General features: G+C 39.5%; 1 protein-coding gene across 5 annotated transcripts; it reads left to right on the top strand.

Moving 5' to 3' along the window:
• Nucleotides 1–502: 502 nt before the first annotated feature.
• On the top strand, nucleotides 503–13,851 carry LOC108136432 (NCK-interacting protein with SH3 domain). 5 transcript variants are annotated; one of them, XM_017257582.1, is made up of 11 exons: nucleotides 503–581; nucleotides 1,255–1,573; nucleotides 3,380–3,657; nucleotides 3,715–3,864; nucleotides 3,922–5,169; nucleotides 5,444–5,641; nucleotides 5,719–5,827; nucleotides 5,890–6,099; nucleotides 6,255–6,427; nucleotides 6,494–6,754; nucleotides 13,702–13,851. In XM_017257582.1, the coding sequence occupies exons 2-10, from the start codon at nucleotides 1,570–1,572 to the stop codon at nucleotides 6,683–6,685; spliced, it is 2,562 nt and encodes an 853-aa protein (XP_017113071.1). In that variant the 5' UTR covers nucleotides 503–581; nucleotides 1,255–1,569; the 3' UTR covers nucleotides 6,686–6,754; nucleotides 13,702–13,851. The 5 variants fall into 5 exon arrangements, with proteins under 5 accessions (XP_017113071.1, XP_017113073.1, XP_017113072.1 ...); XM_017257584.1 differs by having other exon boundaries at nucleotides 564–581; nucleotides 1,005–1,573; XM_017257583.2 differs by lacking the exons at nucleotides 503–581; nucleotides 13,702–13,851 and adding an exon at nucleotides 6,814–9,145 and having other exon boundaries at nucleotides 1,013–1,573.
• The last annotated feature ends 8 nt before the right edge of the window (nucleotides 13,852–13,859 follow it).

The raw sequence follows: 13,859 nt of genomic DNA, 5'->3' as shown, positions 1-13,859 counted from the left end.
CTGTGACTTAGGGATTTTTAATAAGATGCCTTCTTAAACGAGAAACTGTACTTATATACAATACATATACGATGTATGCCTAGTTAACGTTAACTCACAATGGGGTTTCCCTGCGAAAGGTAGACTAAAATAGCAAATTACAAGGATAAAGTGAAGGTTATAACCAATCGAAAGAAATATATATGTATATGTGTGCCACAGGCAAAACGTTTCACAAAAACCAAAAAATTTGCTAGCATTTAATTACACATTTTTATATTTAAACCAACAGACCCCAGTTATTTGCTTGCCCTCAATAAACAGTATTTTGATATAAGACACCGTATGTACTGTCCCCCACAACCAAGTTAAATATTCTGTGCAAATAAAAAAACGTTTTGCAAAAAACAAAAACAGAAAAAGCTCTTTTTTAGTTTGAATTTTACCGCCAATTTGAACAGCGCCGATACCTAAGTCGATAACGATAACAGGGCCGGCCTGGCCCCACCTCTAAGGTATATAAAAAAACAATGCCACAAAAAGGGGAAATAAAAACAAGTGATTGGATAATGTTTATTTGTTGATCGCGCCGCTTTAACTCGGTAATATAGTGTAAAGCCAGTTAGTGTGGCTTGGTAATGCTTATTTTGGGTTGTCCTGTTATTTAATGCTTCTTAAAAGCAAAATATAAACAAACTCAAGTCACCTTTAACCCTTGTGCGCGTGTGTGAGCATTTGCTTGCGGCTTTTTTCTGGGTGTGGAACAATGTTAATTTGTTGTTGATGCAACCACATACAACAACCAACAACAATTTGTCGCTCATCCTTTTTGCCCCATTCTTTGAACAGTGCTCTCCCTACAGAGTGAACAGTGATGTTTTTATAAAAGGGATTCAGTTGTTGTACGCCCATCATTTTTTTTAATGTTTAATACATATGTGAACAAGTTAAATTTTTTTTTACACGCACATTTACAATAAATAATGTTCCAGTTGCGTGTTAATTAAATACAATTTTTTTGTCAGTCTTGACTGTATATTTTGTTTTTATTGGTCATTGCATCGAGTGAGCACTGTTTGCCTGCCACTTTCTTCGCCTCCCTCCCCCTATCGCGCCGGCGACAGATAGACAGAGGAGCAAAGGAGACATAAACAAGTGCATCGCATTTGGCGAGAGCAGCAGCGGCATCATCATCATCGCATCTCGCATCGAAATTAATCAAGTGAATTTACATTTACTCGCACTCGCTTTCTCATTCACGCGCTGCCACCAAAGGGAACAACAACAAGTGATGGCGCAGCGGAACTAACTGTCGCCCAAAAAGGACATCGGCATAAAGAAGAGAAGAGCAGAGCAGGAAAAGGAAAGAGGAATCACGCCCATTGGTAGGACAAAAAAAGAAGGCGAACGTATAGTACATACCCTTGTACATATGCAAACGTCCTTGGCTCGTGGACGTCAGCAGCGGAAGGGGAGGAGGCAGCAGGACGAAGGATAGGTGACGTCTGACAACAGGAACAACAAACAACGGGAACAACACAACACAACAAACGACAAACGCAATTACTGTAAAAGGTGCGCCCCAACAAGATGGGTAAGTGGGCGTGCATATTCTCTTCACCTCCTTTTTGTTGTCCTGTCCCCATTGTCGCAATTTACATACATTATTTCCGCTTTCGCTGTGTCTGTGTATGTCCAGAGATGCATTCAGCAGTCCAGCAGGTGCATTTTACAAGTTCCGGAATCATTACTCCGCGAAAACGGTACTTTGTAGTTCAGGAATCGGTGTAAGCCGTAGCAGGTAGCTTACCGTTTAGATAATACAAAGATATAACTATATCCATTCTTTGCAATACTGAAAAGATGCGCCTTTAATAAAAAACAACTTTATTTTAATAACATACATATATGTATATGTATTAGATCTATGTACATTAGAATTCAAAATATGTTTTTTTGTACCTATCCAAATGTTTATCTAGATTAGATAAACATTATTTAGATAGAAAACTCTAAAACTATCAATATCACTGCAATAACCCTATATTTTATGTATCTCGTTTCAATTAAAAAAACATAATATTTGAAAACATTTCAAAATCTATAAAAAACTTTACTAATATTCACCATCATATATGGGCTTCACAGGATATTTTATGAACCAGTTCATTCTCAATAAATTGAACGTTTTAAATCTTCATCAAAAGTTATGTAAAGAAAAAATGGATATTTATGTACTTAAACTATTTCAAAACTGACAAGAAATTAAAATTAAAATATAAATCGATAATTGTGATAAAAAAAAATGCAAATGTATATCTTTAATAATACTACTATAGGTGCCGTTATTCACTGGCTAATATATGAACAGGTTCGTTCTTGCAAGGATATCCAAGTCCTGAGAGAAAGGGAAATGCGCGCGCGTGGAGAGAGAAAGAGAGCTTCAGTGGGCGGGGCAGTGGAGGGGGCGATATGTTTTGAAACGGATTTGTCCGTGTTGAGATTTTAACGCAAAGCAACAACAACCAAAAAACACAAGAAAAAATTATTTATTGATTCTGTATTTTCTTTTTAAAAGCTTACATATGTACTAATATTTTCTTATATTATTTTTTATATATATATTTTTTTTAAAACAACATTTATTGAGCTTAAGATGTTAAGCTGGCTAAATCCGAGCTCGGACATTACCAGAGGAATACACTATTCACTTTTTAAAATATACACATTTTTACGCAGGCAAATGTAGAATTCAATTCGAATTAAAATTATTTACTTATAAAAGTACTATGCAAAAATTTAAACCTCTAGTTTCTAGTTTTTTTTTTTTTTGGTGTAGAAAAGAGAGTGGAGAGCGCAGAAGCCACGTGGCTCTCTCGGGCGTGTTTGTGTTTGTGGGGAAAACAATGTAAGCTGAAAAGGATCAAAAGCGCAAGGCGTTGTTGCAGCACCAAAAAGCAGCGCACAAAGCAGAAACGGGAAAGGCAGCAGGGAAGGAAAAGCGAGCGAACGAGCGCAAGTAAAATATGAAAATTGCATTTTCCTTTTCCTGTGTGGGGGCGCTCTATTAAAAATTCCAGGAGCGGGAGTATCCTGCTTTGCGGCTGTGTGTGAGTCCTGCGGAATTCTGCAGTGCAGTCCTGCGGAGTCCTTCTAAAAAGGGCAAAAAAATATAAGAAGAAAAGGGAATACCAGTCCGCAGTCCGCAGTTTGGCCCTCGGCAGTGAACTTAACGGTTTTTTTTTTTAGCGGAAAATTGCAGTTTTACCCCTGTGCCGTTGCTGTGTGTGTTTTTTGTGTGAGTGCCGACGCCCTCAACCAAAAATTCAATTCAATTTCAATTTTTCAACATTGATTCGGTTCTAATAAATAAGTCTTTTTTTTTTCGTTGAAATATCAGCAACAACAGAAGCAGCAGCAGGAAGTGGAGGAGCTGGTGGCCCCAGTGGAGGAAGCGGAGGCGAAGCCAGTGACACCGGACTAGGCAGCGGCATCGGCATCGAGATGCTCAAGGCGCTGTACGACTTCCAGGCGGTCTACCCCAAGACCATCAGCTTCGATGAGGGCGAGTACTTCATTCTGTACCAGACATCCGCCCGCCAGCGCAATTGGTGGCAGGTGGTCAGCATGAAGGGCAACATTGGATTTGTGCCCTCCAATTACGTAATGAAGATTAAGGTGGGCACACACAGCACAAAACATGGGAGCTACTTACTCACTTTCGAAATTTAACAGGTGGAGCACGACTTCCTCATCAGCTTTCTGAACTCCTCGATAGAATCGCTGGAGAAGTGCACGGACCATGAGATCAATGGCATCATGTCCAAGGACGAGCTGCTCGATAGGCTGCGCGAGAAGAAACACACCATGGAGCGACTCTATGCGGTAAGTGCAACCTAGCCACGTGGCCCAGAACACTTTTCAATCGCCCACCATTTGCAGGAGAGCTCCGAGCGTGATGGCGACTCCTCGCTGTCCTACTCGCACAGCTACAGTGACAAAGGCAGCCACCGACACTCGCATCCCCATCCCACCCAGTCCCAGACGCATCTACATTCCCAGCACAGACAGCACAGTCCGCCGCCCAGCGGCAGTGGTGGTGGCTCCCAGCGCCTAGACATGAGCAAGAAGAGCATGTCCAGTCCGGCTGTGGGCTCCTCGTGCGGCCCGCCCCAAGGCCAGGGCATGATCGAGTCGCCCAGCATGGGCAGCATGCAGTTCCAGGGCAGCAGCTGCACCATCCAGACACCGCAGCAGCAACAGCCGCTCCCAGCACCGCCAGCCCCGGCTCCATCGTCATCGCCATCGCCAGCTGCAGCTTCAGCCACACCCACTGCATCGACTTCGGCGTCGGCATCGGCATCGGCATCATCATCGAGCAAAGCGGCTGCGTCCGCTGGCGGGGATGTGGCGCAAGACAATAGCATCACTTCGGAGCCCTCGGAGACGACAACGACCACTACGACGACCAGCGAGGATGTGGTCACCACATACAAAGAGACCAGCCAGATGAGCATTAGCCAGCAGCATAAGCCTGCGAACGGCAGCACTGCCTCTGCATCCATTTCCGCATCTGCCTCGGCCTCGAATTTGCGCAGCAGTGCAGGGAATGGCAACGGCAACGGCAGCACGGCCGGCCTGCACCACGAGCTGCAGCAGGAGGAGGCGGACAGTGCGCCGGACAAGTCGGACGATGCCAGCGCCGTGCCGAGTGACGATGGCTGCCAGGCCAATGGGGATAGTGCGGACAATAGCCAGGCGCTGGACAGCATCGACAGTCCGTCGCATCGGCAGCGGGGCCTGAGTCTGGGCCGGATTGAGGAGGGGGCCACTGGGGGCGGCCAGCTGAAGGTGGAGTCCTCGGATGTCTATCAGATTGTGGACGCCCTGCGGCGGAACACAAATCTCAGCTTCGACCTATCCTGCGAGGCGTTGCGTGTGGTGCTGACCAGCCTGGAGCAGCTGTACAACGGGGCCATCAATCCATATCTGGAGGCAGTGGCCGTCCATGTCACCGGTAAGGTAGCCACGCCCAAGGAGCTGCTGGGCATCACGCACGACGCCAAGCGGCTGCAGTACCTCTTCGCCCAGCTGGCCGACTGCAAGAACGACACGGAGCAGCGCACCTGGATGCTCTACGAGGACGAGGAGGACATCATACAGTTCCTCGAGGAGCTTGTCGAGATTCTGGTGAGTTGAAGAGAATCCGAAAGCTATATTTAATTGAGTAATTATATTAATGCTGAAAACTAGGCAATATAAATCGCTCATATGCAAAAATACATATGTATATTGTTTTTCTAGCTTTCAACTTTTGATTCATTATTGTTGTAGTAATACTTTGGATTTTTAAAATATAACATTTTTATGCTAGGTATTGATATTATACATATACTTAACATTCACTTAAAACTATATTTATATTAAATAAACAAATTTTTACAAATATTATAATGCCTTGCAGATCAATGCTGATGAGAGCATTAGCTGCTACGAGATGTCCTGCGACCAGTATCAGATGTTCATCAACCTGGTGCAATACTACCAGATGGAGACGCGCTGGTCCATCAAGCGACTGCTGCTCAAGACCTTCACGGCCGCCTGTCATTTGGACTATATTATTGTGGACATATTGCTGACCTCGGTGCTTCCACTGGAGATTGTAAGCGGAGGAACTGGAACCTTGAATCTTCCCCATAATAAACAATATACTCTATATATTTAAACAACTACATCTAGGTCGAGGACATGAAGACGCACTTCTCCAATCTGGAGCGCTTCAAGCAGCTGGTCAAGATGCTGACCATCATCTTCTCACTTGGACAGCCCATGCCGGTCAACCATCAAGGTAAATTTCTTAGTAACTGATTAGTCAATCATAGCTTTCTCATATTCGGATTTGTCTGGCAGACTATTTGGGCGTCCATTTTGCCAGCTTTCTGCTGGAAATCGTCGAGGGCAACAATCCGGAGCTCTTGGTGGATATGGTTATTGCCTTGATATTGGCCTTCAACCAGCAATTCAGCGAGCACACCTACAACGTCATCATCGAGGGCATGCAGAACCTGCCCTCCGCCAAGGTCTTTACGGAGAAGCTTTTGCTTCTGCTCAATCGAGAGGGTGAGTTTGGCAAATACCCCATGCCCAAGTCTTAATCTATTGAAAACTTTAATATTCTCATCGCAAAGAATCGAAGAATCTAAAATCTATTTAACTGATTTTTTTTTGAAAACCCATATTAGTAAAAAGCTTTTAATTTTGTTTACTATTCCCAGATGATCCCACACGCTTGCTAAAGCATCCCAATGAGCAAATGAACACGGTGCTGCGAATGTTCATCGACATATTCAGCCATCCGGATACGGCCGGCATGTTCTACACGAACGACATCAAGGTGCTAATCGATATTGTGGTGCGGCAGCTGTCCGATTTGGATGCCGGTAGTTCGGTGAGTAACTCTCATTTAACTCGAATTTATCCAATATATTTTACTATAGAAATTGTTACATTGCAGACGCGACCCTGCTATTTGGAGTTGTGTCGTCGCATCCTGCGCAACACAAATTACCAGGAGCACCAGCACCGCAAGCACGACCTCATGAAGATCTTCACGCGCATCTTTTGCGAGGAGACCGAATGCAGTGCCTCCGATCAGCAGCTTGTCCGGGAAATTGCCAACGAGTTTCCGCAGCTGTTCAAGGCCTAAACAAACAACCAAAAATCAAACAAACCAAAACACAGATGGAAACCAAAATTGTAAAGCGTTGCTAGTGAGGTGAGCCGTTCAAAAAGCGAGCCAACCGTAAAATTTTAAATTATTCCCAATTTGATCAGTGAATTGTTATGCATTTGTTTACCGTATCGGTCTCGGATAGTCCTTAGAACTCAGAATGCATTTCGATCTATCCCGGATCGAAGGGGAACAGACACGCGACTCTACATATATCTTATGAACATAGTCTGTAAGCAGGACAAATGTACTAGTTGCATGTGGAGTAGGATGCAACCTCATAGAGATACCTAGTAGCGATGATATCTGCGTATCCGGTAACATCTAGGCGATGAATGAAAGGAAGCTATAGCCATAACCTTAGTGTAACAATAAATTGTCCCCAGTTTAGGATGATTTCACTAATTTAGAATTTAGCCAAGGACAATTTTAGCCAGAAACAGAAACAGAGTCAGAGATCAGCCTCAATTTTAAATTTTTATAGTTATAATTGCCAATTTATTTGGAATTCAAAATTTTGAAAAAAGAAACCAAAAAAGGAGAAGGAACGTTCGAAGAATAAAATATTTATAGCCTAATTATACACCTATAATGAAAATATACATCCATGGCAAATGCGAATGAAACGTTAATTGCAATCTACAAGTAAACACTTGATATATTAACGATGTACGAGAAAGTATTTGCAGCTAGCAAAATCCAAAACGATTCGAATGTAACGAGCATATAATGTTAAATTTGTTTATATAATCTATGAGGAGGAGAACTAAGCCGAACAGGAAATCATTGACAATTGTTAAAGCTCAAATACATATTAATTGGAGGCTAAGGAGGCTGGAAATCGAAAAAGAAAACTCTGCAGAAAGCATTGAATGTATGAACTCCCATTTGCATTTCTCCCTCACTAAAAGACACACACACACACAGTGGCGAATGCATTTTGAGGGGGTTGAGAAAATTCTTTATGATCTTAGGAAAGATTAATTGCTTAGTAATTACATTTATTTATTTGTTAAATTTATGACTGCATATTAGTTTCTTAGCTCCTGCATACGCCACTTTTTCTCTATATCTATCTCACTATTTCTCAAACTAAATAAGAAAACAAAGTTCCCAGCGGATCTTTGGAAAGATACATACCTTTAAATGTATTTATTATTGAATGGTGAAAACAATTTAGATTTTTTCGAAAGTGATTTTGAAGGATTTTTCTATAAACCTTATTATTAAGCAGTTTTATAAGTTACTTTGTAATTATTGTTTAAGGTTGCTTCGAAAAGGGTTACTATCAAGCATAAACATTATATTTATTTCTGTCCTACCTTTTTAAATCTTTCATGATCCGCTGGGAATTGCTATATCTATCTCTATATAAACACATACACCCATCTACAAACATACATAGTTTTAGACAGATTTCATTGGCCTTTCTTTGTTATTGTTACGTCACAGTTACCAAAAGCAAAAAGATTTCAGAAAAACTACAACGAAATTAAAATAAAAAGTAAAAAAAAAAATAAAATTTACAATTTAACCCACATTAGCAGATGACCTAAGGGTGGAAAACACATTGGATTATTATTATTTTTGATTCGCTTTTTGTTGCCATAAAAAAATATACATATTATAAATCCTGCTATCATTCCAATTTACTAAAAGTCACTTTGTCAAAGAAGCAATAAACTTTTTAAGTTGTCAAGCACGCGAGTTAACAAAAAGTGGCTTTGGAAACACTGCCTGTAGCATAGGAAGGAATTTGAATATCGCTTTAACCTGGATTAAAATAATGTAATTTAATTATAAAATTGTGGATTTAATAATAATTTCTAATGTGATTTCCTCCTTTCATCATTGCGATTAGTTTGATGCTTAAGTTTGAAATGTCCTCATTGTTATATTATTTAAGAAACCTATTTTAATCAAAAGGCATGATCATGATATTAACCATTCATAAATTCAAAATTTCCCGTTGGATCTTGATTTGAAACTGAGTATTTGACGAGCGCTGATGCATGAACGAATTTAATTTGCCAAGTTTCTTAATGAATAGGGATATTTACAAACAGTTATAAACTAAACTAAATCAGAAATTAAAACCAATATTAACCACAAATTGTACCTTTCGGTTTTGAATTTAATTAACACTTTCGATATTTGAACAAATAATGAGGCGAAGTCACAAAGCTGCAATAGAAACAATTAATGTTTAAAAGTACTACGTTAACAAAAATATACACGATTTACGTCAAGCAAATAGAGCTAATTTAAAAGATTGTTAACCTCTCATTTTTTTATCAAAAAAACAGAGATCCTAAAAACAAAAAACCAAACAAATTACAAGTTTTAATAAACGCATTCAAAATGTAACGAAATGAAATTGCAATTGTAAGAAACGAAAAAAAATAAATAAAAAAAAATTCAAGTATATTAAATATATATTAATATTTTAAACATATTTTATTCTTGGGTTAATTTTGAACGCAAATCTTTGCCAGTGCTGCCAATTTCGAACACAAACGAGGTTCAAGTCTAAATATGCGCTGAAATTCTCTTGTTTTAAAAAGTGGTCGTAAAAAATATTTCCTTATGTTAAAATTGTTCACGCTTTTAATGTAAATCTTTTTGTCATTAGTACGTCACAGTTTTAAAACTGAAAGAAAAACTTTAACTAGTAAATATATATTTGTGGCCTTTAATATTTCTAGCAAAGTTCACCTTTGTGGTTCGAAAAATCGCTAACTCTTCATCCAAGTTCCCATCCAGTCGGACTGAGTTTGATAATTTTCAAAAAGCACGGTATTTTTTAACGGCCAAGATGCACGGTACTACTATTCGCGGGGGAGGAACGGAAGAAGTAATTTTAGTGTATTTTTGGTTAAATTGATAATATTTTAACCGTCAGGCCTTGGTCACATTACCAACCGATTTTCCCGAAAACAGTTTTTTCCGGAAAACAAAACAAAATTATTTAATTAATGCTTAGATCGCGGTGATTAAATAGCAATGAGAAGAAGTATCGAAGCGTAAAAATCGAAGGCGGTCGCCAGCCAACAACAACAACGCCTCCCACGAGCAACAATAACAACAACGGCAACAGCCGCTGCAACAACAAAAATACAACTTATACGGGAGTCTACTGCAAAAATACACACACCAAGAGAAATCAAAATAAAAAAAAGCGAAAAGGTAGAGAATATACAGTGGGTGTGCGTATGTATGTATTTATAATTGTTTGATGAAAAATAGAATTACTGCATTTCATATATCACGGATATTTGCTAGTGTGTGTGTGTTGTGTATGTGTGAGAATGCGAAAACAACAACAGCAACTATAATAACAACAATGGCAGTTTGACCCCCGCACAGCTGTGAATGTTTTCCATCTCCCTTCCGATCCCGCAGCCCCCAAATTCTCTTTGTCTTCTTTGCTAATTTAGCAGTTGGTTTGCTTGAAAGGAAAGTCACACTTCCAATTGTTATTTACCTCTATTTCTAATAGTTCACCGTTAGTTTAGTCGAAAGCCTTAAGCCAAGTATGTATGTATGTGGAGCTCTTTAACTCCTGTTAAGTGCAATCTTTTCTTTGTTGTGCTATTGCCATCCCTTTTGCGCACCACCCTATACCCCACCTACCCGAAAACTACGCACTTTGTTTTTGGCCTGCTTATTGCGTTGTGTGTTTTCGATTCTCCCTCTATCTTTCCCTCTCCGTTTTGCGTTTCAAAAGTCTTATCAGCACGTATAATTAAATGTGTGGTCGCGAAGTAATAAATTAAATGCATTTAAAACTGAAACAACTTGCTACCTTTTTGCTGCCCCTCTCGCACACACACATGCAGTCAATGACCCAATATGTCTGGGTATGTGTGGGGGAGGTTGCAAAACACAAATGCAAAATCTCCAAAGATGTCTTCCTAATTTGTGACTTTACTTTTGGCACCCTTCGTTTAACCGTTGCATTTGACCTCGTTAATTCTCCTTCTTCAATTGGTTTTGTCGTATGTACATATATATTTGTATATTTTGTTGCTAGGCTCCACACACACACATACTTACGTGTGCAATTTTGAAGGGCATCGCCACTTCGGCTTTTTTAGCCTCTTTTTTCCCCCTCTTTCCTACTATTTGTCATTTCCTTCTCTAGCTCTTTGTTGTTTTTTGTGGCTTTGCTTTTGCTGCATTTACAGCTGTCGCTGTCCTTGATTATAGCTTTTCTTTTCTTTGCTTTGCTTTGGGGTTCTCTTTTCGTCTAATTTGTTGTTGCTCATCACTTTGTTATTATGATTTTTCTTTGAAGGGGGCAAACTACACAGAAAGAAAAATTTATGAGATCGATTAAAATATTTGGTGCTTATTATATGTATATATTTATTATATATATATATATATCTTAAAGGGTTTCTAAAATTATTCTTCTGGTGAATTTCAAACGAAATCGGCTTTTTGATTTGAATTCGGTTGGAATAGATTTCTAAAGCATCAAATTTTTGAACAGGAACACTGAGTAATGAATGCGGAAGATATTTTTTAGTTTCAACAGTATGCTTTTAGGTAACTTTGGAAAAGATTTCAAGCCGCTATTTTAAAGGTGTCATAATATCAAGTTTTTGATTGATTATCAACCTGGTGTTTATTATTTTCCTGTGTACTGCACTCAGAGAGCTCTCTCCACCTCCACACTCGCCCCCACTCTCTCTTTTGCGCTTGCTCTCCTGATTGTCGCTCTCTGCTTTATGCTCGTGATGCTCGTGAGCTCCAACGTGCGCTGCTTTCTGCTTTCTGCTTTGGAGCTCGAAACTCTGTTGCCAGTTAATTTTCAGTAACTAGTTGAAGTAGACAACAAAACGAGCGAAAACGAAAACACACATATGCAGATATTTGTGCATAAGGGAGAAGGAGCGCCAACAACATCAGCTAAAACCACAACATTAGTTTCAAGTAAAAAACAAAGTCACCAAAAAGCATATATGTATATGTAGCCAAATATTCAAAAATGAAATATTTGATAAGCTTGTGTGTATGATAAGTGTGTGTTTATTTAAAAGTTTTCAAGAAATTCTTCGGGTCCCAACGGTAATATTAAAAATTAAGGCATTCATATTTCAATAGAGGAACCCCTTAAAGATATAATAACAAAAGTTTTAAATTGCAGCTGACTCTCAATTTTTTTTGGTTAGATATTTGTTTGTTGTTGTTGTTCTTGTTGTTCGGTGATCTTCCATGTGGACGCATTACACACACATTTGCACTCAAAAGGCTTACACAAAAACAATGCAAATAACAACAACAATAAGACACACTGTTACTTCGCTTATTGCGTACTGTGAAGACACACCAACAACAGCAATTTTCCAACACACAGAAATCAAAAGAGAATTTCACAATTTGTTAAACTAACGAAGCCAAACCGTGGCAGAAAGACAGAAACGGATAGACTTTTGATATTGGGTGGTCAGAAAGAGAAAGAGAGAGGGGGAGCCAGCCAACACACACACACACACACACAAAGTTCAAGAGAGTGGAGAGCCAGTAACAGCAGAATTAGCTCATCCCAAAGAGTGGGAGAGTAATGGAGAGAAAAGCCCCATAGAACGGGGAAAGATGGCAGCTGTAACAGTGGCTTTAAATCGAAAAATCTATTAAAAAATAATACATTTCAAGTTAAATATATATATATACCCAAAAGCTTAACTTCTATACTTCTGTATTTTCTACCAATTATATGAAGAGCGGTTTCAACTTTTTAAATGAGGGTTAAATAATTCAAAGATTTAAGTAATAACTGACATAGCAGGTAGTTAAGTTATAAAACACTAGTGTTTCCCATGTCCCACAGTACATTTGTTGATTTCAAGATTTTGGTGGGGCTGTCGCTCTTGTGCTCACTCTCTCTCTCTCTCTCTCTCTCTCTCTCTCTCTCTCTCTCTCTCTCTCTATTTCTCTCTGTGACTTTCGAGCAACAACATTAAACAGCTGAGCTTGTTTGAAAACAACAGCCGTCCAACCAACTAACTAACCCCCAACACCCATCCCCCTCACACCGAAGGGAAACGGAATTGAAATTGAAATGAAATCGCAAAAGAGAGAGATAGAGCTCAACGGTATCCCGAAAGTATGCAGCATAAATCCGCTGAGCAAATCCATTTCGAAGGACAACGAATTTTGCATATGGCAATGACTTATTAGAGACAGAAATAAAGAGACAGAGAGAGAGAGATATGGCGGGAGTGGGTGGATTTGGGCGACGACGTCACAGATTGCTGACATAGTTTCCTCATTTAGGCCAAGTAAGCATGTGCATGTTGTGTGTGTGTGTGTTTGTGCAAAAGCAAGAGATTCGCTGGTGACCTACATAACCATGAATATAAATATATATACTGCATATAGATAACTCAGAAGGTAACTCGACCTCCTCCAGATCATATCGCCTGCGTTGGGCCCGACAGTCCCACTTAGATGATTCCAACTTTTGACGGCCAAAATTAATTGTAATCAAAAATTAAAAGAACAAATTTGGTTTAATTTATTAAGTGATCAATTCTTTAACCAGACTTCATTGTATAGTCAAATGTAGATAAATGTCATTGTTAAAGGGAACAAGAAAAGATTGTTGCTAAACCTTCGGTTGTTAAATTTTAAACGATAAGCTCAATTCTAGCTTAATTTTAAGTAATCTAGGATAGTTAATTATTTTAAGTCTTATTTTAAATAGATTGTCTGGATTGCGCAAAACTTTTTAATTGGTTAAGTTTAGCAAGGCTATTAGTTCCTATTTTTGAGTTCCACCATAAAACAAATAAACGAAATCAAAGAGAAGTAAAATTAACCGTAAGTCAAGAAAAATAAATGAAATTTTTAGAGCCGCTTAATGACACGTGTTTTATATGCAACCTGTGCAACTCCAAGGTGTTGCAACTCCAAGGTTCCTCATTTTACTGCAATTTTAATAACCCTCTCGTGCTCATCCTTGTGTCCATTTGTTTTACTTTCAGGCAGCTCCCGTGTTGCTCTGGACGGTGCCAGTGAGAGTTGACGAATGCGGAGCAGTTCGAGGCAGGAGGAGGAGCAGCAGCAGTGCCACCGGAAGCGGAAAGGGGAAGCAACACAATAGCAATATATACGGAACAACAAGCCAACAAACATATACCAA

The sequence above is a fragment of the Drosophila elegans genome, unplaced genomic scaffold, assembly GCF_018152505.1.
Source record: "Drosophila elegans isolate 14027-0461.03 unplaced genomic scaffold, ASM1815250v1 contig_149, whole genome shotgun sequence".
NCBI lineage: Eukaryota > Metazoa > Arthropoda > Insecta > Diptera > Drosophilidae > Drosophila > Drosophila elegans.
This window is presented reverse-complemented; position numbering and strand designations above follow the sequence as displayed.

Coding starts and splice junctions, on each gene's coding strand:
- LOC108136432 (XM_017257582.1), top strand. Junction 3,865..3,921: donor CCATGGAGCGACTCTATGCG/GTAAGTGCAACC, acceptor CACCATTTGCAG/GAGAGCTCCGAGCGTGATGG. Junction 5,828..5,889: donor CATGCCGGTCAACCATCAAG/GTAAATTTCTTA, acceptor TTTGTCTGGCAG/ACTATTTGGGCGTCCATTTT.